At 39.5% G+C, this 27,084-nt stretch overlaps 2 protein-coding genes, 1 long non-coding RNA gene and 2 other non-coding genes across 6 annotated transcripts in view; 1 reads left to right on the top strand and 4 right to left on the bottom strand.

The window, feature by feature from the left end:
• Positions 1-9,113, top strand: part of LOC109054108 (voltage-dependent calcium channel gamma-2 subunit-like) — a 71,816-nt gene extending 62,703 nt beyond the window's left edge. Inside the window, exons 3-4 of the mRNA XM_042725394.1 lie at positions 4,778-4,918; positions 7,086-9,113. Of these exons, the coding sequence (XP_042581328.1) occupies positions 4,778-4,918; positions 7,086-7,630 (686 nt within the window). The 3' untranslated portion in view covers positions 7,631-9,113. The remainder of the gene's footprint in view (positions 1-4,777; positions 4,919-7,085) is intronic.
• Positions 1-16,368, bottom strand: part of LOC122137629 — a 33,644-nt gene extending 17,276 nt beyond the window's left edge. Inside the window, exons 1-2 of the long non-coding RNA XR_006154978.1 lie at positions 16,211-16,368; positions 4,755-4,924 (exon numbers count right to left, since the gene is read on the bottom strand). This is a non-coding gene — a long non-coding RNA (uncharacterized LOC122137629). The remainder of the gene's footprint in view (positions 1-4,754; positions 4,925-16,210) is intronic.
• A 4,994-nt stretch (positions 16,369-21,362) lies between these two features.
• LOC109064818 (60S ribosomal protein L3) lies at positions 21,363-25,676 on the bottom strand. 2 transcript variants are annotated; one of them, XM_042725373.1, is made up of 9 exons: positions 25,543-25,676; positions 24,350-24,542; positions 23,963-24,131; positions 23,483-23,618; positions 22,782-22,968; positions 22,402-22,562; positions 22,203-22,304; positions 21,890-22,105; positions 21,363-21,477 (listed from the first exon to the last, which is right to left on the bottom strand). In XM_042725373.1, the coding sequence occupies exons 1-9, from the start codon at positions 25,543-25,545 to the stop codon at positions 21,436-21,438; spliced, it is 1,209 nt and encodes a 402-aa protein (XP_042581307.1). In that variant the 5' UTR covers positions 25,546-25,676; the 3' UTR covers positions 21,363-21,435. The 2 variants fall into 2 exon arrangements, with proteins under 2 accessions (XP_042581307.1, XP_042581316.1); XM_042725382.1 differs by lacking the exon at positions 25,543-25,676 and adding an exon at positions 25,451-25,472.
• On the bottom strand, positions 21,560-21,694 carry LOC122139147. The gene has a single exon (XR_006156019.1). It is a non-coding gene; the product is annotated as a small nucleolar RNA SNORA54 (small nucleolar RNA).
• On the bottom strand, positions 22,628-22,725 carry LOC122139149. Its single transcript, XR_006156021.1, has one exon. It is a non-coding gene; the product is annotated as a small nucleolar RNA U83B (small nucleolar RNA).
• Positions 25,677-27,084: the final 1,408 nt, after the last annotated feature.

Below are 27,084 nucleotides of genomic sequence, written 5' to 3'. Positions count from 1 at the left end.
TGAAAAGCCCTCAGGCTGGTCAGTCTCCGGCTGTGATCAGTGCAGGGAGCCCGGGGAGAATCTGCTAAACTGTCTTCCTCCTCCAGAGCCTCTACAGCCATGGATACAGCACTGCTGCCTGATCTGAGAGCTCAAAGCCAAGGTCACAGAGCTGCAAGTGTGCCAGCTGAGATTTTTATGAGTGAAAGCATGTCTCTATGAGCCAATGTGTGTCCACAGGGCTAATTAGGAATGTATGAAGTCTGTGTGCGAGATTCACTCCATTTCTAGGCACATCCACAACCTGACCATCTCAGCCTCTTTCTGACTGTATAGATGTTTTACTCTTAAGAACGTATTACAGATTATTATAGGCATTCTGGTATTTATGTAAAGCATATTCTGTCTATTGAAAATATCTGTTACCTTAAAGCAAATGTTAGCTGAGACTCTCATTCACAGCAGCTGAAAATCAGCACAGCATCCTGGTCTCTGAGGACACTTCTGTCACCTTCAAGCCTGTCGTTTTAAACGCTTGTGTCAACAATCAATAGATTTAGGTTATTATCTTTTCCTTTCCCACTTTCACATCCTTTCCTGCCCCCTTCCCTCTTGCCTTATGGTGTCTTTGTGAATGAGGCTGATGGATGAGAAGGAGTGGTGTGTCCTCTCTGTGCTGTGACTGGTCATGTCAATATCCCCGGGTTAATGTGAGATTGGGGAGAATGTGTGTGTTTGTAAGAGAGAAAGAGAGAGATTTGGGAGAAGGTTGTTACAGGGCAAGAGGACCGGGGTCAGCACCCAGAACACCTTAATATTTAATCAGACCATTCCCAGCAACTCTACACCCTACAGAGAGAGGGATGAGAAAAAGAGAGGAAGACAGGATAAAGAGAACTCGCAAGGACATCCATCTAAAAAAATCCACCTTTATTTAGTTGCAGATAGGGTCCAAAATAAACCTTTCTGCCAGTGGCAGCAGAATAGAGAACATTTACAGGCCATGAAATTCTGATTAAAATTCTATACTTCTATAAACGGTAAGACTAGCCTTCTTTGATATGATAGACCAGTTAGGAGTAGACGTCACAGTCACCTCACTTGCAGCTGCGTGCGCATTGTGTTGGCAGAAAAACAGTGGTAACAACTGGAGGGAAACGGGTAAAATCCATGGAATAAGAGGAAAAAATATTTGTGCATTTGGATTTCAGAATGGGAATGCAAATCATTTTTATGGAATACTACTGTCATCAAATATGTCATTTAAAGTTAAACACAGATGTTTTAATGGACAGACTAGGGATAAAACCTGCTATTATTACCCTACTTCTAAAGCATCAGTTTGATTTAAACAACAGGTCTACATAATATTCACATATGCAGTTCATTGGGGACATATTGTATTAGCTACAGTTACAGCATAAAATAATATTTTAACCTATAACATTTTACATAACATTTACCTATTTTATCTCACAATTCTGACTTTTTTCTTGCAAATACAAGTTTACGTCTCCTAGTTCGGACTTTATAACTCAATTTAACTCAACAATTGCTAGTTTGTCAATTCTGAGGGGAAAACAAGTTATAAGTGTGGGATATCAACTCATGATTCTGGGCCCAGGGGAAAAGATAGAATGATGAGGTGATTTTTGAATTGTTTTATCAGCATTGTGAGATATAATCTTGGAAATGCGAGCAAAAAGTCAGAATTTTGAAATATAAACAAAATTCTCAAAATTACCTTTTTATTATTTTATTTCATGGATTGAATAGACTGCTACTCTAAAACTGTCATTTTCTGCCGCCAAATAGGCTCCGCCCACAAAAACCATCATCACTGTTTGCAAACACTGAAATTGGTCCGCTGGCCGTGTCATACATTTTGATGTTGATGAGTACTGATAGACCACTGTGGCAGACCGACCAAAAATGTAGTTATGTTCCATTGGCAGATATTAGCTTAACAGATGTGTAAGTGTATGTATATTGTTTTTGTATGTTTCTCATACCAGTGTCATATATAGATTTCTGTCCAGGAAAACTGTAAATATAAATAAAGTAAAGTAATGTAGTGTAGCAGAGCAGTAATATCAGAAATATCAAATATGGCACTTTGTACCTTTTTTCTGAGCGTATATATATATATACACGCTCAGAAAAAAAAGGTATATATATATAAAATAAGACTATCACTGACTTCTACCAAATTTGTCAGTCTGTCCATATTCACTATTTTCCCTTGCATAGCTGTGACAAATAAATCATTCTCAGAATGGACCTTTGCCTTGCTAGTAAAGGAAGTGATCACAAACAGATTTAGATGTACAAATGGCAATTCCTGGGCTCATATGGTTTTACTAGTGGAACATCGTGGAGGGAAAAGATAGCACAAGACACCGAGAATTAGGGACTAGATTGAGTGGCTAGAGAGAAAAACAGAGGGAAAGTGACAGATAGGAACAGAGCAGAACAGAGCGCAAGAAAATTAAAATGCCGTGCATCACTTCAAGTGAAGTTTCGTTTAGGTTTCACAGAGAGGAAGAGAAGAACTGCAGCTAGAAAAACATCACCTTATATACAGTAACATGCAGCAAATGAGATATCACTATTTAGCGTTGTGCATATTAAATGAATTTACAAAGTTAAATTTTCAGAAATTAACAGTGTAGGATTTTGTATCTTGCGGCCTTTTGCTAAACACTATGAGCTGAAATGCAACATAGTCGTTTTAGCAGTGAAACAAGCACTTTTGCGGTAGCTGACTTTGGCTTCTCGTGTGATCTGTAGCAAATGGCACAAGTGCAGTGGTTTTAGGGTGGAGGTGAGGGCAGGACAGGAGGGAAGATGACCCTCTCAGGGGGAAGCTTTAGTCCCCACTTTAGCCAGCAAGAGTTCACAGTACTGTCATGCTGTCCAAACATCAGCATTTACATCCCAGCAGGGAAGGACAGAGTAAAGCAAGAGAGAAAAAACTGCTGAGCTTGCACACTAGATGGAGTGGTGAAAATTTAACTAGCCTGATGAAAGCATTACTATCCATGTGAAGTATTTTAAAAGAGAAAGAGACAGATTAAGGAGGAGAGGTAAGAGATGAGTAAGCAGTAAGAATTGAGAAAGACTGGTAATAGGAAAAGGACAGGAGAAAGAGTTTACTTCAGTTTTGACATGAACACAGTATGCGTACAGCCTTTCAAAGTATTCTCCATTCTCCACGAACACAAGCGTCTGCACTATTTCTCTCCAAACAATTATGAACAATAAAAGTGTCTTCAGTAGCCTGAATCTCTTAAGCACTTGTGTCAACGCAGGTGTCTATTGTTGTTGCTATTTCCAGTAGTTTGTTGTTGTTCTTTCTATAGATAGAAAAATTTGTCTGCACACGTACAGTATGGGTGTACTATGCTGATGATGAAATTACATAACATACACTTTAGTGGATAGTTAGAAAAGCATTTCCTGCTTTGAAACAAGAGGTAAAAGGCCAAAGTTTTAGCAGCTGCTACAAATATTCCTCTAATCATGTCAAACTAGCAATAATAATATGGCACTCCAACATCGCAGCTCAGAATATAGGCATCATTCTTCCCATAAACCCATGAATGAGTAAGGAGAACTGTAAAGTGTATGAGTCATATGATACTGACAGTATTAATGGGATAGTTCACTCAAAAAATTATTAAAAAGTAATTTTTTTTATATATAATATATATATATATAATTATATATATATATATATAATTTCTCACACATGTCATTCCAAAATGATCTGACTTTGATCACAAAAGGAGATATTGTGAAGAATATTTCTACCAATTGAAACATACTACATCAAAACATTAGGTTGCACCATGTTTGATCCTAAACAACAATAAACACTTCTGCTTTTTTTTTTTTTAAGAAGATTGGTACATATTTTCATATTTTTATGGAGCTTTTTTTTAGTTCATTATAGCTTTCCTGTAGCTCAGGAAACAGCTAGGAAATAGCAGAGCATGGTGATATATGCCACTGTCATGAGTTCAATTCAGTTCCCTGAGAAAGCATGAAGTGCATACCTTGAATGCAATGTAAGCTGCTTTTGGATAAAAGCATCTGCCTAATGTAAATATAAAATGTCAATTTGCAGCTTGACACCTTCTGGTCACTTTTTTTTCCTAGTGCTTTCAATGTATGGAAAAGATCAACATTAACATTCTTCAAAATATCTCCTTTTGTGTTCCACAGAAGAAGCAAAACAGGTCTAGAAAGACACGAGGATGAGAAAATTATAACAGAATTATAATTTTTGTGTGAACTATCCCTTTAAGCTACACAAACATCGAGTTGAAGAACTAATTGGTGAGTTGAAGGCTTGGCAGTCTGTCCTAAAAACATTCATTAACACGTTCACTTGTCATTTCATGGCTCGAATGAAGCCAGCTCTTCTTGAAGTCTCACTATGAACATATTTTGTTAAAGCGTGTGAATGGCAGCATCTGCAAATGTCTCTGGTCCTGTTTAGTCTTGGAGTACAGGAGTGTTTGTGTTAGGCACAAGTGTTTGGTGAGATTCTTGACCTGGGATTGCTCTTCTACAAGCATTTTAAAGGGTGTGGGAGCTGTTCACTCTACTGGCAAAGTGTTGATTGGCTGTACTCCGTGTGCTCAGAGGAGAACAGCTGCTACAATCACCACAAATGACAGCTTTCTTCATCCATCTCGTTCCCTCTCTCACTGCCTTTTACACAGATTCATTCAACAAGTAACAGTCAAAACATCTTATACTCATCCCACCTTCTCTCTCTCTCCATCTGTAGGAGCCGTACGAGCATCTAGTATCTTCCCCATCCTCAGCGTCATCCTGCTCTTCATGGGTGGCCTGTGTATAGCTGCCAGCGAGTTCTACAAGTCCCGTCACAATATCATCCTCAGTGCAGGAATCCTCTTTGTGTCTGCAGGTGAGTCTATGGAATGAAGGAAGGAAGAGATACAAAAGTCAGTGTAAACATGTAAGACCCAGATTCTTTTGTTTGCTATACAAATACCGTGTACACCTGGTTTCTGCTAAAGCATTCTGATTTATTATAGTTTCTGAGCAGTATTTGACCATTTTAAAACTGTTGAGCTCCTGTATGTCACTGATAAGCATCACACACACTCTTTAGAAATACACTGTATTGCATAAAGCCCAGTCAGGTCTTTTACAGTTCAAGGACTTTTTCTGTTTGCCCACACATACCAGCAAATTTCTACTTGCCTGCCATTTAATAATCTTTATTATTGTTATTATTATTTATTGAAACTTGGTATTAAAATCTAATTCATATTCTTACATTTACATGTACAATTTTAATATTTATTTCAAATGTATACATTTTAGATGTACTAATATTATTAGTAATAGTGTGGATTATTTTTTTTTTTATTTATTGTTTTTCTATTTTAATATATTTTCGAATGTAATTTATTCCTGTGATGGCAAAGCTGAGTTTTCAGCAGTCATTACTCCAGTCGTCAGTGTCACATGATCCTTTAGAAATCATTTAAATATGCTGATATGGTGCTCATTTTGTAGTATTATAAACATTGAAAAGCTTTGCTGCTTAATATTTTTGTAATAAACATTGTCAGAAAATAATAGTATACCTGGAAAAACGAATTAGTTTGTCATTTACTCATGCTACTGTCTTACTCATGCTACCCCAAATTATTTTTAACCTCATCTAGCTTGTCAGTTTTACCAAGTCGACAAGTTGACAATCAGAATTTGCAACTAAATGTAAAAGAAAACCTGATGTTTAGGTTTGGAAGACATAATTCATACACATGATCAAACTGAATAAGGTGGTGTGCTTATCCAACAGGGTAAGTTGACTAACATAAAACTCTCTCAAGGGCCCTCAGTACTCTTTAGCAGTGCAATTCAGTAAAACAAACATTTTCTGAAACCAACAGCTTTGGCCTTAATGCCCAGATCAGCACAGTATCACTTAGACACAAAGTCTTACACTAGACTTTTCCAACAAGCTGCCTCAGTGCTATACAGTAGCCAGTTAGCAAGTCGATTTCTTTTTCTCTGTATCTCTTTGGTCCTGATTCTGTTGCTAGGCTTAGAGAGGCCGTTTGGGATTAAACTCTAAAAATATGGTGTCCCTGACACACTTTCCCAGTGATCCATCATGGTGGTTTCACTCTGTCACAGACAGCTCCACCAGAGTGTGACTGAAGTCAGCAGTGAGCCACAGATCATGTTCCTGTGAGGTCACCCACTCTAGTCTCTGTTATAAGCTCACTTCTTCACTCCGATCTCCTCATTTACTTGCTCACTCTGACAAATTAAAGCACTCAGCGTTTAGTTTATGGCTAAGGGGTTAAGGATATTGAGAAACTGGCTGTGTTAACCTTACCATTTAGAGGGCAGTTACACTTTATTTTGTAAGGCATAGAGATGGCAGTAAGGTTCTGTCATCCTCAGCTACATCCAGGGTCTAAAATGAACTTTTTGCCAGTCAATAGAGAATTTATCAGCTGTGAAAATCTATTTCCATGCTATTATCATATATTTTAAAAAATATATTATTAAATTTGGCTAAATTAAGCAATTTCATCATTGTTTTTAATCCACAGTGCAGATCACAGAAATTATTAAACATCAAAGATAAACTTCTGATGATAAACTTACCACTGAAGTTTCATCTAAGACACACAATGTATTTTAATGTTTTCCTAGAAAACAATTTGTGTATCTTTATATGACTTAAACCATGTATGATATTGCAAAAACACAAACATGCATACCAACAGTAACTTTAATAAACTTCTTGTATGTGAATATATTCTTGTATATATTCTTGTATATGAAAATTCATTGTTTCATTGTTGTCTTCAAAAGTTGTCAACATAAAAAGCTTATTTGTCTTTTTTTTAATCAATGAACAGCTCTCATTAACCTTAGTCAGGGACTTTATATTGTTGGAAAATTATGGCGTTTTGTAGCAATTTTTATAAAAGGCACATGAAAACGTGTTGCACACCCTGAAAAAAAAATTTGTTATAAAAGCTGCGTCACTGCGGCGGTACCCTTTCAAGAGTATGGGATTAAAATATCTCCTCTCTTCCCCACAGGCCTCAGTAACATCATTGGCATGATCGTGTACATATCAGCCAATGCGGGGGATCCTTCAAAGAGCGACTCCAAGAAGAACAGCTACTCATATGGCTGGAGTTTCTACTTTGGTGCTTTGTCCTTTATCATGGCTGAAATGGTGGGTGTGCTGGCCGTGCACATGTTCATCGACCGGCACCGGGAGCTGCGGGCGGGTGCACGGGCCGCAGATTACCTGCAGGGCTCGGCTATCACACGCATCCCCAGCTACCGGTACCGCTACCGGCGCCGCTCCCGCTCCTCATCCCGCTCCACAGATCCCTCGCACTCCCGCGACGCCTCACCAGTGGGCTTGAAGGGTTTCGGGGCTCTGCCTTCCACCGAGATCTCCATGTACACACTCACCCGTGGGGGCGACACCCTAAAGGGTGGTCATGGCACCCCCACCACCACCTACAATTCAGAGAGGGACCACAACTTCCTGCAGGTCCACAACTGCGTCCAGAAGGACCTGAAAGACTCATCCCACACTAACACAGCCAACCGACGCACCACCCCCGTATGAGGCACAACCTCCCCCCATATAGATAGCAGTGCAGAGGGCAGAGGGGGGTGGAGGCCCAAAATATTACAGATCAAACTTCATGTACCATGTGTTTTCACGCTTTGGAGGAACCAGGAGGATTTTTTACGTTTCGATCAAAGACTACACATGTATGCATGATTTTGCCATTGACAAAATAAGGCTGGTTTGAAATGGAGAGCGGCTATAAAAGATATGCAGAAGGGTTCTTTCGACCCATGACGGGAGCTGTAGCTTGTGGCATTGATTTGACATGTTTTTGTTATGGAAGCATTTCACCACCCTTCGGTCTACATGGATCATCAAGCTACTGCTCCCTCATAAGTCTTCTTCCTCTCTTCACTATATTCATATTTATTTATTTGTTCATTTGTTATTTGCATTTATAAAAAAAAAAAAACTGTGAACAACTGCAGCAAGGTATTCAGTAAGAAATATCCCAGTGTGCACTCTCTTACAAAAGGTACAATATATATACATATATACAGTATATGTATATATTAATTTTATAAATAGATTAACATAATAATCAAGAATTTTCTGAGGCCAAAAAGTGAAACCGCTGTTTGCTGGGTAATGATCTGTTGGAAAAGAGACTCTGTGTCGCTGAGCTGTGACTGTAGCCAGACGATGGACGAAATCACAGAGAATCTTCACTGCAAAGCTGCTGTAACATGAGACTGACAAAGACGTTCAACCTTAGACAAAATTTTATTCTTTTAAAAGAACCTTCTCATCTTTTTCTCAGTCCCTGTTTGCTTCCTTTTTTTTCTCTCTACTATCGCGTACGGTCGTCATGGGAGTGAACGACAGAAAAACTAATGCAAACCCCTTCAATGGCACGAGCGACAAAAAGGGGTCAGAGTTCACTGAAAGACTCCAGAAATGACTGCCAAGATGAAAAAAAGGGAGGAGGGGGGAGGAAAAGAAGAGGATGCTGAACTCGAAATAAATACTTGCAAAAATGCAAGCGACAAATAAAGTACGAAATATTACAAGAAGCGAAGCTAAGTGACTCACGAATACAAAGATTAAATGCATGCTATAAATTTACAGCAAACCTGCTCTTGAAACTTAAGTTTTAAAGGATAATGATAATTATAAAGGGAAAAGCAATGTTAAGAAAAAAAGTTAAATATTAATGTTTTGTGTACTCTTTCTGTTTTGGTTTATATTACTATTAATTATTATTATAATTAATCATTATAATAATATGCTTTGGTGATAAACCAAGCAAACAAATAATGACAAAACTGCTTTTTTAATTCTGAGTTGTTTCTTTGTATCCACGTGTATTTCTTTTACTCAGTTTTCTCAGAATCACACGCCTTAGCCATTTCGTATTTCTTTGGATTCATTTTAAACGTGTCATTTTATTTGAAATGAAATCTAAAGGTGCCAAAACACAATGATCCTAAACTTGGATGCATTAAGTCCTGATGAATAAACAGACAAACCCAAGGGGGAACAAACTCGCTGCTTCTCTGTGTCTGCAAACCCTCACGCACCTGACGAAGTCTCGAGCGCCATTCAAACCAGCAGGCCGTGTTGTGAGCGAGCACAAGGCTTTCCAAATGAGTCAGACGTGAGTAAGTAACAGTAGGGAAGTGAAGTAACAGGCCACGTAATTACTCATCTGTTCCAGGCTCATCTATATGTGGGAAACGGTCTCTTAAGTGTGTAATGTATCTGTTGCGCTAATAATGAGTGTGAGTGACTCGGCATGTTTTGCTTTGCTCTGATGGAGTGAACCCAGAAAAATGGAGGGAAAGTGTGCCATGTTCCAGAGAAACAGAACACAGGTTTGTAATAAAACATGTGACCTACTCAAGTGTTCTCCCACAACTAGAATACTAAAAGCATCACTTTCTTGCACATAATAGGCCCAGATTTACGAGTAGGACAGAACTGCTTCAGAGAGCAGTGAAGGGCTTGTGTCTTACTTTGGGAATAAGTTCATATAAGCATAAAATCATGCTCAATAAGAGGATATCCCTTACCAAAAAGTAGTATACTTCAAGTTTATTTTATTAAGTATACTTAAGTAAAGTTCAAGTATATTTAGACTTTTTGTAAGTATAAGTCAAGTATACTTAAATGTCATTTTAAGTATATTTCTGAGGAGTACATAAAGCCCATTTCTGAGAAGTACATAAAAAGTAAACTAAAAGCATACTTTCCTATTTTTAGTTTAAAAGAAGTATACTAATACCACACTTGAATAAACTTCTTTTTTGTAAGGGATGTCAATCTAGACAACAAAGTTTCCTATGAGAAATTAATTTTCTCAGGCTGAGCAATTTTTGCTGCTATACATATTGGATTAATGCTGAAATCTGACTCGCTGTCTATAAGCGACAGCCATTTTATGAGTCTTCCCTTGACCAAGGAGGCAGAGAGAGTGCGAAATTACAACCACACACAAGAAGTGTTTTATGCCTTTTTCAGTTCTCTGAATTAAAATGCTTCCCTCATTCTCCCACTCCATGTATTCCCTCATCCATCTCGCTCCATCTTGTTGGGCCAACATGCTTGTCCTTAATTTGCCTCCCCTGCACAATCTCTCATTTTTCCTCTGTGAATCATCTACTTGCATGCTACACCCCTCCCCCCATCTTTCGCTCTTGCTTCTTTCTTTTCCTCTCGCTCTCTTCTACATTTATCCTCCTCTCCATTACACATTCATCACTCGCTCTGTCCTTTTTCTCCTTCACCACAGTCCGACATCTCTCGCATCAACTTTCCCATCCTTCTCATCCGACAAATCAAATTCTACCCCCCCAGCTCCCTCTCTCCTCATTACAATATTGTGGAGAAAGGGGGAAAAAAATCAACAGATTTAAACAGACAAATCAATCATCAGGTAATAGCCTCTTCGTCCCTGAGATCAAGATTACCGGCTGAACACGCTCACTCTTTAGTTTCCTGTAAATGAGCCGCTGTCTCTCAAACTATGCAATGGCAATACATACTGTAGCAGCATGTTTGCTGCCTCTGCTCATATTTTCTCTGTGCTTTACATATTTGTGTTTAGACTGATATTAGTTTTCAACCGGGGGGCAGGCGGCCAATAGGGGCATAAGCATACATCCAAGGGGGCAGCAGAATTTAAGTGAACAACCATGAAACAACCATTAAAATAAGCCAAAATAACTACAAATCAAGATATTTCTTATTTTAATTCATCCCCTGAACAATCAAACAATTTTTAATTCTTATCTTATCTAGTAAATCACAAACAACTGTTAAAGTCATGGGGCCACTGAATATTGTTGGGGACAATTAGGGGCTTTGGAGTCAAAAAGTTTGAGAACCACTGAATTAATATCTATTACAGTTTATATGAGTTATATTTTAGTGACACTAAAATATATTTCTCCTGAAATTCCTTAATACAAATAAAATAAGAAAAATAATGACAGTTGAAATGATAAATGTAGAAAAATGAATGTGGTATTGTTTATATCTATTTATTTTAGAAGAATATGATGAGAAATAATCAATAAAATATGAGACATGAGCAAAATATCTATATAATGTATTATTTAAAAAACAACTGAGACATTAGAGGGGAGCTCAATAAATTTTGTTACTGGCCTTTTATGGATTTTTCAAAACTATACTTTTTGTATTATCTTTTTTTTTTAAATGAGGAATTACTGAACTCACTTTTTCAAATACATATGATTTTTTTTCCTTGGGATTTTACATATGCAATTCAAATATGTATAATTAAACAAGGAGCTTAAGAAAATGAGAAAATGGCATTCATTTGAGTACAGGGTTTGCAGTGATGTCAGCGCCTATGTGTGTGGACACTGGTGCTGTGGCGCTGGCATACAGCGAGACCTACATTTCCCTCTCCAATGATCCCCATCTGTGGCTGGGAGGCACAAACTGTCAGCCCTTAAAAAGAGTATTAAAAAGAAGGAGAGATATTCCATGTCTAAAGTGCGTCTTATCCCCCCTCTATATCGTCGAAGCTCTGTTCACCCTTACAGAGAATTACAGAAACTAAGTGACCAGAAGTTGTTTATTTTCAATGATCATTTTCTAATTTATGAAGGAACAGTCCACCCATTGAATGGGAAAAAAAAAAAAAAATTGTTAATTGCATATATTTTATATTATAAAGGATATTTTACCAGTTTTGGGAGGGCTCTTAAAGGAACAATTCACCCAAAATGTAAATTCTGTCATCATATGCTCATCCTCATGTTGTTCCAAACCTGTATGAGGTTCTTCTGTTGAACACAAAAGATGTTTTGAATGTTGGAAACAGTTTTGTTTGCCATTGATTTCCACTGTATGGACAAAAATACAATGGAAGGCAATAGGAACCAAAACTTTTTGGAACGACATGAGGGTTGAGTAAAGAATGGCAGAATTTTTATTTTGGGGTAGACTATCCCTTTAAAAGTATTTCACTGTCCTATATGATTCGTCTCTGCCCACATATGTGACAGGTATAGAAGGAGAAGACTCGGAGGTAATGTCAACAACAAAGTCTTTATAGTAATTTAGAGAAGCAGTGTGGTAAACAGGTGAGTATATAATTCAGTGAAGACAGATAGCATCGTGAGCATTAGTGAAGACTGGACACTACAGGATTTTAAGCCCAATTTAAGCCCGATTTGCAAGTCAATGAGCTCGCGACAGGTTGGGCTGTGATGGGGGAAAAATTGGTGGGTGACCAGCGCTCAGCAATTTTTATGTGCGAAATATTCAACGACGCTTGCTGACTCATCGCCGATGCAGACAAATATCTAGCATGCTAAATATCTGGACCGGTCAGCTGACTGAACATCACGTGGTGTAAGGTGTCTCAACAAGCTACAGCCAATGAGAGAGCAAGGCATGGGTTGAGATCAGCGGAAGAAAAACAGCAGCAGCAACATGGCTTTACAAAAAGTTTGGACAAGAAATGGAGCAAATTTTTTCAGAACAGATCATCACACAAACAGCTTGCAGCACTAATTTCTTCCCGATGTCCATTTTCAAATAAACAACTCCCGTTTCACTTGTTGTTTTGAGCAATTCCCGTTCAACTTTTAACTTGTTTTTGTGGTCAATTTTCTATTAAATAGTTGTTTGCGTTTTTTGTAGTGAGCTTGTGTATTTTGTGGATCATTGTTGTAGTTTATTGAAGTGTTGTCACGATGTGTGATTAAAGTAACAAATCAAGTCATGTAGTCTGAACAGCACAGTGATCTGTCGACGTTTAAAGTCGTGCAGTGTGAACTTGGCTTAAGTATCCAAGGAAGTAGCCGGGTAACTCCTCACATGTGGAGAGACGAGACCAGTCAAGGAAGAAGTGGAGAGTAACTGCTCTTATACAGGGTTTGAAGAGATCAATTATAGCAGCTGTGGTGATGGCTGAGTGCCGGTGTTGACCAGAAGGGATGCTGGGAAATGTAGTTCCCAGTGGACTGGGCTGGTGACTAAGGTTAGTGAATGGACTGGTGACTGTGATAGAGGATAGAGGATAGAGGATAGAGGATAGGACTGTGAAAGGACTGGCAGAAGTGTAAAGAGTATCTGAAAACCATACTTGAGTACGGGTATCTTACAGTGAAAATTACTCCCCTACAAGTTACAAGTCACCAATTTCAAAACAACTTGAGTAAAAGTCTCAGAGTATCTGATTTTAACAGTACTTAAAGGTGCCACAGAATGCAAAAAAAAAAAAAACATTTATAAGGTGATTGAACACAGTTGTGTGGCCCCATTGTGTGAAAACAACCAGTCTATAATGGTAAAAATCCACTCACTCATTGTTTTATAATCCCAAAAAATCATAAACAGTCTTTCCACACAAGCAGTTTACATTTACATCTATGCATTTAGCAGACGCTTTTATCCAAAGCGACTTACAGTGCATTCAGGCTATACATTTTTTTTTACCTAACACGTGTTCCCCTGGGAATCGAACCCACATCCTTTTGCACTGCCAATGCAATGCTCTAACACTGAGCCACAGGAACACAGTTCCAGATTGTGATGTCATACTCGGTGAAACTCTCACCCATTTGTGACGCTCTCTGCCCTATTAGCATATACACAGCTCTGAGTGAGAAGGAGTGGTCCTCCATTACTGTTTTCTTGCTGTAGCTGCTGGAGATATAATGTCAGCGCCAAAGAGCCATTGAAAGTGTGGTGTGTTGGGATGCACCAATGAACATAGGAGTCTCCATAGACCGCTGAGGAAATGATGGTTACATTTCATTTTCGAAGGAAATGTCCCAAAAAAAAAAATACAAAAAAGTCCTATACGTTTGTGCTTGTTGACAAGTTTGGTTGAGTAAGGGCAAGATATTGTACTTTCAGTGCCCTGTAGTTGGTGATATCACTTTTATCGCTTTTGTAGCTGAAATAAACTGCTGCAGAAAAGGCTAAGTGCCATGTAAAATGTCATGTGTAATTGCAACACTCATTACAAATGTAGTGGAGTAAAGAGTACAGATGCTAATTAAAAAAAATGTAGTGAAGTAGAGAGTAAAAGTTGCTAATATCTTTGATACTCATTAAAACTACAGAGTATCCAAAAAGATACTCAAGTACAGCAATTAATTACATTTACTCAAACACTTTACAGCTCTGACTGGTGACTGGGAATTGTGACAACACATAGAAACCATGTCAGAAATTACTTTTATTCATAAAATGATAACTGTTCAACTAGTCGATGATATGATGCATTATTCACTGCTGCAATTTATATACTATTTTTTCTGCAAAATGCTAATATTTAGCAGCAAAAAAAAATGAAAATAAGAGCAGTAAATTTAATTTGTGGTTATCAAAAGCTATGGGCAGTTATGCAGCCCTCCAGCAAGAAACAACAGTGACTTGGTGACCTCCAGCAATAAAAACACTGTCAGTATAAATGAGGATTAAATCTTCAAATATTGCCTTTGCATCGGATCTGTTTTGGATCCGTCTCACTTTTTCTCTTACCCAGAGTGTCAATATCTGCATCTTGCTGTGAGACATGATGTTAGGTATTAGCCCCTTGCTGTGTACCTGTCAGTGTCTGTCTACCCATCTCCAGCCTTCTCTTTCCTGCTACCTCTCCATTTGACACCTCTCTCTGTCTCTTCTCTCTCTCCATTCTTATTCCCCATCCGTCTGTGTGTCTGTACGCGTATCTGTTTCCTTTCTCTCCCTCTCCCTCTCTCTCCTGTTGTGATGATCAAACGTGCCTTGTGTGTCTCTCTGCAGTGCTGTGTGATCAGAGTGGAGAGTGAGCACGAGAGAGAGAGATAGAGAGAGAGAGAGAGAGAGAGAGAGAGAGAGAGAGAGAGAGAGAGAGAGACTGTGTGTGTGGTTGGTTTCTCAGAGGTCCGAGGAACATGCTGTCCCCTTCTGGCTGGGAATACTAAAGGCCCGATCCCACAGCTGCTGCCTTTGTGTCTCCAGCCCCTGACCACACTTATATAAGCCCAGACCACGTAGCCAACTGTCCAGCAAGCATAAAATTCAGTGTATCTCTATCATCCTTTCAAACAGTCGGGGATGAGATGCAACACACAGCTGTGTTGTGTCTGTTTTTTGGGGGTATCTCAAGCTTGTGATGCTCACTTGGGATCTGAGCTCAGCTGAGTTCACCCGGGTCAGGCAAAGTTTAGAATAAAATGAGACTCGAAGACTGAAACAGAAAAAAAGAGTGGTATACTGCCTTGAACAGCAACTGATGCTTTTTTAAGTATTGGTGGTTTTTATATATATATATATATATATATATATATATATATATATATATATATGTGTGTGTGTGTGTGTGTGTGTGTGTGTGTGTGTGTGTGTGTGTGTGTAAGGCGTAAGGTGTGTAATTTTAATGCACGGTTCCCTCTGCGGAGTGCATTAAAATCATCAGCTAGCCGTGCATTATTCTGCTTATACCATGGTCATTTGCCAGCATTGACAAGTTAAAACTGTTAATGATGTAAAAGGGTTGTCAACAAGTTTCTGCGCTCCTTAAGGTTTCTGTGTGTGCACAGCTCGATCTCCAACATCTTAACTTTCTCTGTGTGTCAATTAAAGCAGCGCATTCATGAATTTAAAACAGTGATTAAACTGATTTGGAACTAGCTGTGCATTAAACGGTTTTAATGCATACCTGCTACTGCTAGCCAATCAGAATCAAGTATTCAGACAGACCATGGTAAAAAGGCTCCAGCATCCCTTTGACCCTATATAAGTTGTATGGAGATATTTATAAAAATAATATACATAACAGAATATCCTGCATATATCTAAACACTACATATCACACATCGATATGTAGCACTATATATTATGTTTTATATTAATACAAAATCATACTCGCCTCTTATTGTTTACTGTTTTATCGAGACCTTTTGCTGATCGTTAAATTAAATGAAAGCAATTGCAAAATAATGCAAACCATTCGGATGAAAACCGTAAAGCAAAGAAACTCTGCGAATTACAACTGAACCGGCTAATGAGCTAATGAGGGACTACTCATGTTTTAAGGGACATTGACAATGTAATAAATGTAAATTATGACACAACATCAACAAATTCAGATCTCTCACTCACATAAATGGCACAGATGAACAGCCCGTGGCTAATTATTAGCTGTATCAACCACTGCTCACCAACCGTTTTCCTGCGCCCCACTCCAAAAGCAGACAGACGGTGGCATGTACTGCACCGCCACTCGCCCTCTAGTGGTTAGTTGAGAAAGCGCCTGCTGGGCCTGTCTTCTGCTCAGGAGTCTGGTGATGCTGTTGCTGGCTTTTAGAATGCTGTGTCCATAGGAACCAGCTCAGAATACTGATTCCACAGTGCAGCACTTGTGCATCAGAGGGCTGCAGTCAAGCAGATTCTAGCCAAGGACTGTCCACTGTCTCTACCCCGTCTCTCTTCAGAAAATAAAACCAAGGCATGTGTATTATTTTCTGCAATCATATATGGCAACATAAGACGGTTTCTTTATTCATACTGTGGGGTTTCAATGCAGTCTATAAAGGATATGCATAAATATATAAATAAATAAATATAGAAATGGCTGCCTTAGACTATAAAAAAAAATGTATTTGAATATTATTGCAAAAGTTTCTTTACATTTTAGTTTTTCCTCCATATTTTTATTTATTTACAACATGATAAAGAACAAAAATAGTAGACAAATAAGAGTTATAAATACAAACAAATAATAAAGAAATACATAAATATAATCATGGTATGATTATTAGTATTATGATTAATTCTTAAAAAGTCCAGAGCAGGTTTCTGCACAGATATGTTGCGCAGATGCTCTTGTCCTTTACAAAACATCTGTGCACTTTATGATGCTACTAGCAGACAAGTGCATTTGGGCATTATATTATCCTCCTAAAATGTAAAATAACATAACCAATGACAAAAAAAAATTAAATATATATTTATATACTCATAATTTTAATATGCAAAAAAAAAAAAAAAAAAAGATATAACCTATACTTAAGCATAAATCATACAATATAGAAACAATGGTATCAGTGAGTGCGCTAACTGACTGTAACCAGCATGTTTAGAGAGCATAAACAATGTAATGAAGGGTAGTTATGACGAGAGGGGAAGAGGACGAGGGGTGGAGAGCAGAAGATAGGACAGTGTGGGGAATAGCTATGCCCTGCCAGAGCTCCTTATGTAAGTGCACAGCGCAGAGAGGAGACCAACACAGACTCGACCTTCGGCCACATTGACATACCGCTTCGGCCCTTTAAATGGTGTGCAGATTCCTCTTTTTTTTTGTATTAAATCTACACACCCAATTATATTTTGTTTTTCACTGAATTGACACAAAATTGTTTCATATTTTTGACTTAATAGTATTTTTGTGCCTCGACTGTGGGGCCAGGAACTTTTATGATGCAGCCAGTGGACATAGTACACTGTTTCATTCCTTTGAGCCTCAGAAGGATTGGTCTAGGAATGATGCAATCTCACTAGAATGCAGTTTTCTATTTGAGAAGCACCCTTTGACCAATCACCACTGCAAATTCAGTGTGTGGTTGAGGGGGTTTGTCTAAGTAAGCAGCGAGAAATAAAAAAAGTGATGAAAACACTCAAAGGTCTTAGCTCATCAAAAATAAATAAATGAAGGCACCATCCTTGATAAATCCTTATGAATATTGCCAGAATGATGGTGGGTGAGGGGCGAAGTGATTCTTGCCAAGAGTGCAGGATATCTACCGTATGAGGAGGAAGAAAGGTCTAAACAGTGTGTGAAGAGCTTCCAGGGTTCTTATTACGATGTGAAATGATGGGGAAGCAGTTTTGCAACGAGTCAGTGAGGACAAAGAGTCTTAATTAGGTGAGCTCCCTTCAGACTATTGTAAACAAAAGCCTCAATCCAAACTTGACACCCCCAATGCTCAGAGGAATGCTCCATTCTCAAAGACAGAACCTAGAGGGATTGGGAAGCTTTAGCCATTTTTGCTTGAGATTACTATAGCAAAATTTACACATGAGGAGATCTGGCAGAAAGGGCAAGGGTGCAATGAAAGTCCTTGGCAGCCCTCGTCCAACTATGATGTAATGGTGGGGTGGGGTGGGAGGCCAGAGGGAGAGGGGGAGCCAGCTGTTTCTTTGGTATGGACATCTGGTCATGAGTGCTGTGGGGTGTTGCAGTTGGACAGATGAACATGAACAGGGAAAATAGGTAGAATTCCTGACAGTGCCCTAATCAGTCCTATCATCCCTCATTACAATGAAGCTGCTGTCAGACTGTGAGCTAATTGGAGCTCTTTGCAAAATAAAGTAATTTAGCAGAATATTATACACAGAATTTGAAACAAATGCTTGTTAAATATGGAGAATTACTGAATAAAATGTAGCACATAGTACAAGTGTTTTAATCAAGCTGAGATTAGTGAACTTTCGTGTTCTGAATCAACTTTGGTCCTCTAGAGAAGCCTTGTGAACGTACAATACTTATTAAGGTACACAGTATTCAACATTTGAAGTGGATCAAAAAAAGTTCATCCAAGTTGTCCAAAGACAAGAAAGGGTATTGTTCAAAATTTATGTATAACATGTAAGTCTGCTATTAATTAATGTTGTCATCAATGGAATTTCATGGCTAATTACTTTTGATAGTGCCCAGACATGATTGTTTGTCACAAGGTGTGAAGTGGCTGGTCACACATTTGTAAGGACAAGAGTGCATCAAAAAAACTGTTTGTTGTTCAGTACTTCAGTACTTTTGTGATTCATTTGAAGTCACAATGGACTAGAAATGCCTCTTAAACATTATTGCCTGCAGTGCGGCAGTGTAAAGCCTTTGGAGTGCCGCACAATGGTCATAATGGTTATGTACTGTATACTGTACTGTAGTCACTTTATGTGAAGTGTCAGAGCTTGAAGCAGGACCCAAAACAGGAAAGTAAGCTTTTTCAGTTCAACAAAACAAGACGTTATTGCATGTTACAGCAGATCAAAAATCTGAGTTCGTACTGTAAAACAAACATGAATTGCATGGTTTAACAAATGCAACAAGAAAGTCATCAACAAGAAACAACAAATGTTATGCACTGAGGCAACCAGCCAGTAGTTAGTGTTACCACCTCTGACACTGATCACAGCCTCACATCACCTGTGCATGCTTGAGATGAGGTTTTGGATATTCTGTTGAGGGATGGCTTGCTGTTTGCAAATCCACACAGGTTCCCGGAGGGACCTGGCATGCTTGCACTCTTGACTGTAGCTGCTCCCAAATGAATTCAATGGGGTTCAAGTCGGGTGACCGGGCTGGCCACTCCATCCTTGAGATGCCCTCCTCCGTCACCAACCTTGCTCGATGTGGGCCAGCGTTGTCATCCATAAGCACAACTGATCTCAGGATTTCATATCTTTAGCCTGTCAGGCTACCATTTTCAACGATGACAAGCTCTGTCCTACCCCCCATGGAGATGCCTCCCCAAACCATGACTGATGATCCACCAATACGGTCATGCTGTACAACATTTTGTGGCAAATTTCTCTCCCCAGGACCATGCCAGACCTGTCTAGGAAGTTCCCGCAGAACCAGGACTCATCTGTGAAGAGCACTCAACCCCACTGATTCATTGTCCACCTGCGGTGTTCTGTGGCCCACTGCAGATGTGCCAGTTTGTGTGCTCTGGAAAGGGGCACCCTCACAGCTGGTCTTCTGGCTCTCAAGCTAACTTCATGAAGTCGTCTTCTCACAGTCTGAGTGGACAATTGCACCCCTTTTGCATCCTGAAGGTCATTTTTCAGGCTGATTGCAGGCATAAAATGATTACTGTGGGGATGCAGGGTCAAGCATACGTCTTGAGGCCCGTTGTCTGCCTCCACCTTGCTTTCTACTCACACTACCAGACCTTCTGGAGTCATGCCTCCCTGCAGCATCCCAACAGCCCTGTTGAGGTCAGAATCCTGCAGTCTCACTAAACGTGGCATTTTCTATGCTTCCTGACCTCAAGTGAAACTTTCAGAGCCATAAAGGGTTAGTTCACCCAAAAATGAAAATTAGGCTGTTTTACTCACCCCCGAGGCATCCTAGGTGTATATGAATTTCATCATTCAAGTGATTATTACGTTTTGAATATGGATATTTTTCCTTACAAAAAAGCATTGTCCAAATTAGCCATGTCCAAATTAGGTAAAATAATTTTACATTGTCAGATGAAGCTCTGTTGTTTATGAATCCCACTTGGTTAGGATGAATAATGTTTGATACCACCTTTTGCAGGCGATTGGTTAAGATTTTTGAATTTTTTAGATCAACATTTAATAAACTGATAGGTCTAAAACTTGAGGGGTCTGTAACAAATCTAACTTTTTCAGGGATTAAAGAAAGGCCTCGTTAAATGTTGGGGGTGCTCGCAGTTTCCTAAACATTTCTTGGTATACCTCTAAGTACTGGAGCTATAACCTCTACAAATTTCTTATAGTACTCCACAGGCAAGCCGTTAGCACCCAGTGATTATCCATTTTTCCTTGATGAAATAACTTTTTATTTTGCTTATTGAAATAGAGGACTCCATCACTGCCAGCTGATCTGGCTGCAAACTTGGCACTTCAACATTGGAGAGAAAATCTTCCATCTTATTTTGAACAGATTTAGTATGCGTTATGGATGTATACAGCTTTTCAGAATATTGCTGAAAAACTATCTTTGGGTGCAAACATTCTATCTCCCTGTTTAATTACTGGTATTGTGTTGGCATTTTTTTTTCTTAATTGTCTGGCTAGCAATTTCCCGTTTTTCTCTCCACCTTCGTAAAAAACTGTCAATTTATACAGTGCATATTTCACCTTTTTAATAAATCTTTGGTCCACTTCTAATGTTGACTAGTGTAGACTGTCTTCATTATCAACCAAGCTCCTGAAGGCCAGGATTTTCACAGAGTCAAGGCGATCTACAAGGCTGCAATTGATCTGCTTCCTGCAGCATTATTTTGGAGCAACCTTTTGCAGAGATCATACACAATAAAGTTGGACTACATTTCTTGACAAAAGCAATTTGGGTTGAGTCCATATAACCAAGATTAGGATGATTAGTTTAATGTACACTAACATTTAGATTGTGAACAGTTGACAACTTTTGTTACTCAAATATTTTGTACAAACTGTAAAACCTTTTTCAATCATCCAGTGAAATCCCAAATGACTGAAAGTCAATTCATTGATTGAAAGCTATCCATTCTGAAATGCGAAAATAAAGATTCCATTGAGACGGTTCATTTTGTTGTTTATTAAACAACTCCGCAGTACTGCATGACAACACCAGACAGAGCAGTGGCAGAGTACAATTAAGCCATCTCCTTGGCAAGGCGGTCTTTCTTGAGGGGTCCCTGTTGAAAGAAAAGACTGGTTACCGGCTGATTTAACTGACTACTTTTATAAAGAAAAAGGTATATTATATAAAAACTATCATCATGTCATCAGAGAGTGAACAGGGAGAAAGCAAAAGAGAGGCACCACTCCCCTGCCTCACTGTTTTTTTATCTTGCACTGGAATGGAACCCAAATCTCAGATTGACAGGCTGAAACAGGTTACGAACAGTGCACTGATCTGCTGAAGATCATAGTCAAGGAGGCAGTTAGGTGTGGTACACAAACTTAGAAGGGCAGCATCTACCAAAGCCTTGGGACACTTAGCCCCAGCCTAATATTTTTGGGCCACAGTCTAATTGTGAGAGCTCAGGTCACAGCAGGGGTAAAGTCCAGAGTAACCACTGGGTCATAAAGCAGTTATGCACTCACCATGAAGCTTTTCTTTTCCTCGATGGTCTGGAAACGTCCATGACCAAATTTGGAGGTGGTGTCAATGAATTTGAGGTCGATCTTCTCCTGGGCACGTCGGCTGGTCTGGACCAGAAGAGACTTGCGCAGAGTCAAAACCCTCTTCCTGGTTCCAACCACACAGCCTTTCAGCATGATGAAGTCATTGGTCACTTCACCATAGTGCACAAAGCCACCCTAATGTGAAAAAAAAAAAAAAAAGCCAGTTTAAAACCCTATACTACACAGCCTGAAGTACCTGAAAACCACATAAAGCAGGCATCTGCATACTCACCAGGGGGTTGATGCTCTTGTTGGACAGATCATATTCAGTAGAGGCATTGTTCTTAACTACTTTTCCATCCTTTGTGTGATAGCCGGCACCAATCTTGTAGATCTAAAAAGCAAAACATCATGAGAAACAAGACTACAGAGGAAAGGGACGCTCAAAACAGGTCCTACAGGAAAGCTTGGGTCTAATTCGGAGGCCTCACCTTTTTGTTGATCTCAGTGCGGTGGTGGTAGCCCTTCTGACCGGCACGAGCCACAGAGAAAGCCACACGGGCAGGATGCCAAGCTCCAATACAGGCCACCTTACGCAGACCACGATGGGTCTTACGGGGCAGCTTCTTTGTGTGCCACCGGCTTGTCACACCTACAGAAAAATTTCTTTAAATCAAAAAGTTCTCTTAGAAGCTCATTTGATTAAAATATGGCAAGTGTGCTGTCAGAAGGAAGGCAGCATGGGAAATTTCCTCATGCGTTTCGGGCGCCATGCCTGACGCGATTAATCCATGTCTTTCATCATTATGAGCACAATGCTTGTCAATTCAAAGAAAAAGACAGATGTTGAACAAAAAAGCCATCCACTTACCCTTGTACCCGTGACCCTTGGTAACACCGATAATGTCAATCATCTCATCCTGACCAAAGACGTTAGAGATGGGAATGGGCTGCTCAAGCTTCTCTCTGGCCCAGTCAACCTTATCAGCGATGGAGCCTCCGTTCAGCTGAATCTCCATCAAGTGAGACTTCTTCTGTCTGAGGGGCAGCAGGCGCATCTACAGAAAGTTGACCGTAAAACTCCATTAAATAAAGCAATGTATACATTAGAAATACACAAGTGATACAACCAATATTTATCCATAAACCATACAGTATACAAGTTATTTTGTACACTACCATGTACTGACAACGCAACTGTAAAATGTTATTACATTGTCAAAGTTTCATAAAGAATTTTACGGATAATGAAAGTTACATGAAATTACAGAAGCCATTTTGATAAATCTATAATAAAGTGAGAGTTTCTGAAAGTAAATCAAGAGAAAGAATTTGGAGAGGGCTGGAAAAAAAATTCACAGAACCCAAAATTAAAAATTAAAGTCTTAGTTCACTTGTAATCAAGTCAATTACATTCATTACGAACACGTGGAATGGACTTTCTTCATTAACTGCATAAGACCAATAAAGAGACATTCTGAATGAGATTTATCCATAATCTCCCAGCTTTCTTTTCAAAAACAAGCTGTCACCAAAGCCCACACTTCTGTGAGATGCAGCTTGTAAGCTCACCTGTGTGTGGGCAATGATGCGAATGATCTGGCAGTACTTCTTCATGGAGGCAAAGTCTTTCTCCAGCTGCTTCTTGCCCTCTTCATCTTGCCACCTCTTGCAGTACTTGGTAAAGGCCTTCTTCTTGGACTTGTACCTGAAAGTGGTAGATGGGGGCACAAGGAAAGGTTGGCACAGTTCCTTCATAGCCCAGCGGGCCAGTGGAAGGAGACTGGGCATGGCTGCTTGCCCATCCTCATGGTAAAGGGGAGGCGTCGACAGCACTAGGTCATTTCGGCTCATGGCATGGTTTCTAAGGAGCCCTTTCCACCAGCCAGAGGAGCCCGGAGCTCATCAGGGCACTAGGCACCTGAGCGGAGCTGCACCACACCGACACGTTAGACTGGCTCAGAGAAACATGACAATGTTCAATCTGACCAGCAACCATCAGCTCCAAACTAAACATGCAACCAATCATAAGTCAACAAAACCAAGCCTTACCAGTTCTTGTAGAAGCGACGCTTGCATTCATCACTAATGTGCTCAGCAAAGATGGTCTTGAAAGAGCGCAGGCCACGAGGGGTCATGACGTAACCAACAACACCCACCACAATCATGGGAGGAGCCTCCACAACGGTCACTGCCTCAACCACCTCCTTTTTGTTGACCTCTGTTAAGCACAAGAAGCACAAGTTAGAATAAAAACAAGAATGCAGGTTCAGGACCAGGACTTTGGTATGAAACTGCACTCAGAACTCGACATTCAGCAAGGGCTAAAGGCCCAAATATGTCCGCCCGTCGAGAATATCATCACTGACACATTAAAAGCAAATTAACTTCACATTTCTACATGCAACAAAATCTTAACGCTTAAAACTTTTAACTTACTTGAGCCAGGTCTGTCGACCTCACGGACAATGTGGGTCATGCCAGCCTTGTATCCAAGGAAAGCAGTCAGGTGAACAGGCTTGCTGGGATCATCTTTAGGGAAACTCTTCACCTTGCCACGATGGCGTTTGCATCTCTTGCGGGGCAGGAAGCCCAGAGAGCCGTGGCGTGGGGCTGAAAATTTACGGTGAGACTGCACAAAAAAAAAAAAAAAAATCCTAATAAAACACCCAGATTCAGAATCTACTCCACTTTTGTAACAATGTAATATTATTTGTGGAAGAGAAAACTTGTCTTCACACAACCTACAAGTTTCCACAACTTTAACTTTATACTAGGTCAATTCTTAAGATACAAATTGCAACCCCTAAAACAGGGATAGGCAACTTCGGTCCTGGAGGGCCACTGTCCTGCAGAGTTTAGCTCCAACCCTAATTAAACACACCTGAACAAGGCAATCAGTGTTTTCGGGATTACTAGATAGATACAGGCAGGTGAGTTTTTATGAGGGCTGAAGCTAAACTCTGCAGGATAGTGGCCCTCCAGGACCTGAGTTGCCTATCCCTGCCCTAAAAGAACTGAAACAAGCCCATCTTACGGATTTAAAAAAATAAAAAATAAAACCTACTCCGGTCTTGAAACCTCAATTTCTAAAGTCTCCTAAATTGCGAAAAGAATTTTTTCGCATGAGAAGAGTTTTATTAGTAGTCTAAGGTTAACTTTACATTAAAAGGGTCGCCACGTGGGAACAGACATTAAGACTGACAAACCGGACCGCATTTAAAAAAAAAACCTACTAACGTTAACGTAGCCCTTTGTCAAGTGACAAATTTACTACACTTCGCTTGATAGGCCGTAAAAAGACGCGCAGGCAGATCATTCATAACGACGATAAAAATAAAACATAGGGGCACAATTTCACAACCATAATGGTTTAGAACACCTTACTTCAATCTTTGTTCTTTCTAAAATGTATTTAAATCGTTTTATGTGCGTCAAGATTTCAAAGCCGGGCAGAACGCTGCCATTTTCTCACACGCCATGTGCAAACTACTCAGGCGCTGCGTTACATTCCATAACCACAGCTACACATTTGCTTACCATCTATGCATTACATACAGGATAGGATACGTTTCAAATCAGATGGATGACTCTGATTTAGGTTGGATTGTGCAGCAGAGTCGACCACTCACCATTTTGTCCCCAGTCCGATTGAAAGAGAGCGACTGAGAGGCGGCGCTTCGGTTTTAAGCAACATGCGCGTCCGACGCGTGTGCGTCACTGCATACGTCACACGTCCGTTAAGATCCTGTAGTGGCGGCGCCCTCATGAGAATAATGTGTTGTACTCCACATGTAGCTGAAGACATATTAAATATGATATGTTCCACTGTTTCAAGATTAATGTCAGATACATGTGTAAAATACTTGTTTTGTAAATCTAAGATAAGTAACTATGAAAGTCATTTTAATCTTAATGTTTCGATTTTATTAACATTTTTTCTTATTATTATTATTGATAATAAATTACATGACTGAACACAGAATCGAATCAGTAAATAAAATTTGATCATTATTCACCCTCAGGTTGGTCCAGCCCTGCATGTCTGTCTGTCTAGGGCGGAAAAGAAAATGTTCAGACGTTTTTGTTGTTGTTTTTCATATAGTGAAAGTGGATATATAGAAATAGTCGTTCAGACATTCTGCCAAATAACTCACAAAACAATAATAATAATAACAACAATAAATAAAAGTCAAATCTTAGGCATATTCAGGGTTTTTTTTTTTTTGTTTGTTTGGTTTTTTGATAGTTTCATTCACATTCACTCAAAAATGCAATCTACAACTAATTTATGTACAGGTGCTGGTCATATAATTAGAATATCATCAAAAAGTAGATTTATTTCACTAATTCCATTCAAAAAGTGAAACTTGTATATTATATTCATTCATTACACACAGAGTAATATATTTCAAATGTTTATTTCTTTTAATTTTGATGATTATAACTGACAACTAAGGAAAATCCCAAATTCAGTATCTCAGAAATTTAAATATTACTTAAGACCAATACAAAGAAAGGATTTTTAGAAATCTTGGCCAACTGAAAAGTATGAACATGAAAAGTATGAGCATGTACAGCACTCAGTACTTAGTTGGGGCTCCTTTTGCCTGAATTTCTGCAGCAATGCGGCGTGGCATGGAGTCGATCAGTCTGTGGCACTGCTCAGGTGTTTTGAGAGCCCAGGTTGCTCTGATAGTGGCCTTCAGCTCTTCTGCATTCTTGGGTCTGGCATATCTTCCTCTTCCCAGTATCCCATAGATTTTCTATGGGGTTAAGGTCAGGCGAGTTTGCTGGCCAATTAAGAACAGGGATACCATGGTCCTTAAACCAGGTACTGGTAGCTTTGGCACTGTGTGCAGGTGCCAAGTCCTGTTGGAAAATGAAATCTGCATCTCCATAAAGTTGGTCAGCAGCAGGAAGCATGAAGTGCTCTAAAAGTTCCTGGTATATGGCTGTGTTGATCTTGGATCTGAAACCCATGTCTTGCATATATCTTTGTGTAGTGGTTCTTGAAGCACTGACTCCAGCTGCAGTCCACTCTTTGTGAATCCCCCCCACATTTTTGAATGGGTTTTGTTTTCCAATCCTCTCCAGGGTGCGGTTATCCCTATTGCTTGTACACTTTTTTTTCTATCACATCTTTTCCTTCCCTTCGCCTCTCTGTTAATGTG

This window comes from Cyprinus carpio, chromosome A3, assembly GCF_018340385.1.
Source record: "Cyprinus carpio isolate SPL01 chromosome A3, ASM1834038v1, whole genome shotgun sequence".
NCBI classification, from domain to species: Eukaryota; Metazoa; Chordata; class Actinopteri; order Cypriniformes; family Cyprinidae; genus Cyprinus; species Cyprinus carpio.
This window is presented reverse-complemented; position numbering and strand designations above follow the sequence as displayed.

Bases quoted from the DNA above. Each gene is read 5' to 3' on its own strand.
- LOC109064818 (XM_042725373.1), bottom strand. The intron at 22,563-22,781 runs GTAAGTGGATGG...ATTTTTCTGTAG, and splicing joins CAAGGGTCACGGGTACAAGG to GTGTGACAAGCCGGTGGCAC. The intron at 21,478-21,889 runs GTGAGTGCATAA...TTCTTTCAACAG, and splicing joins AGGAAAAGAAAAGCTTCATG to GGACCCCTCAAGAAAGACCG.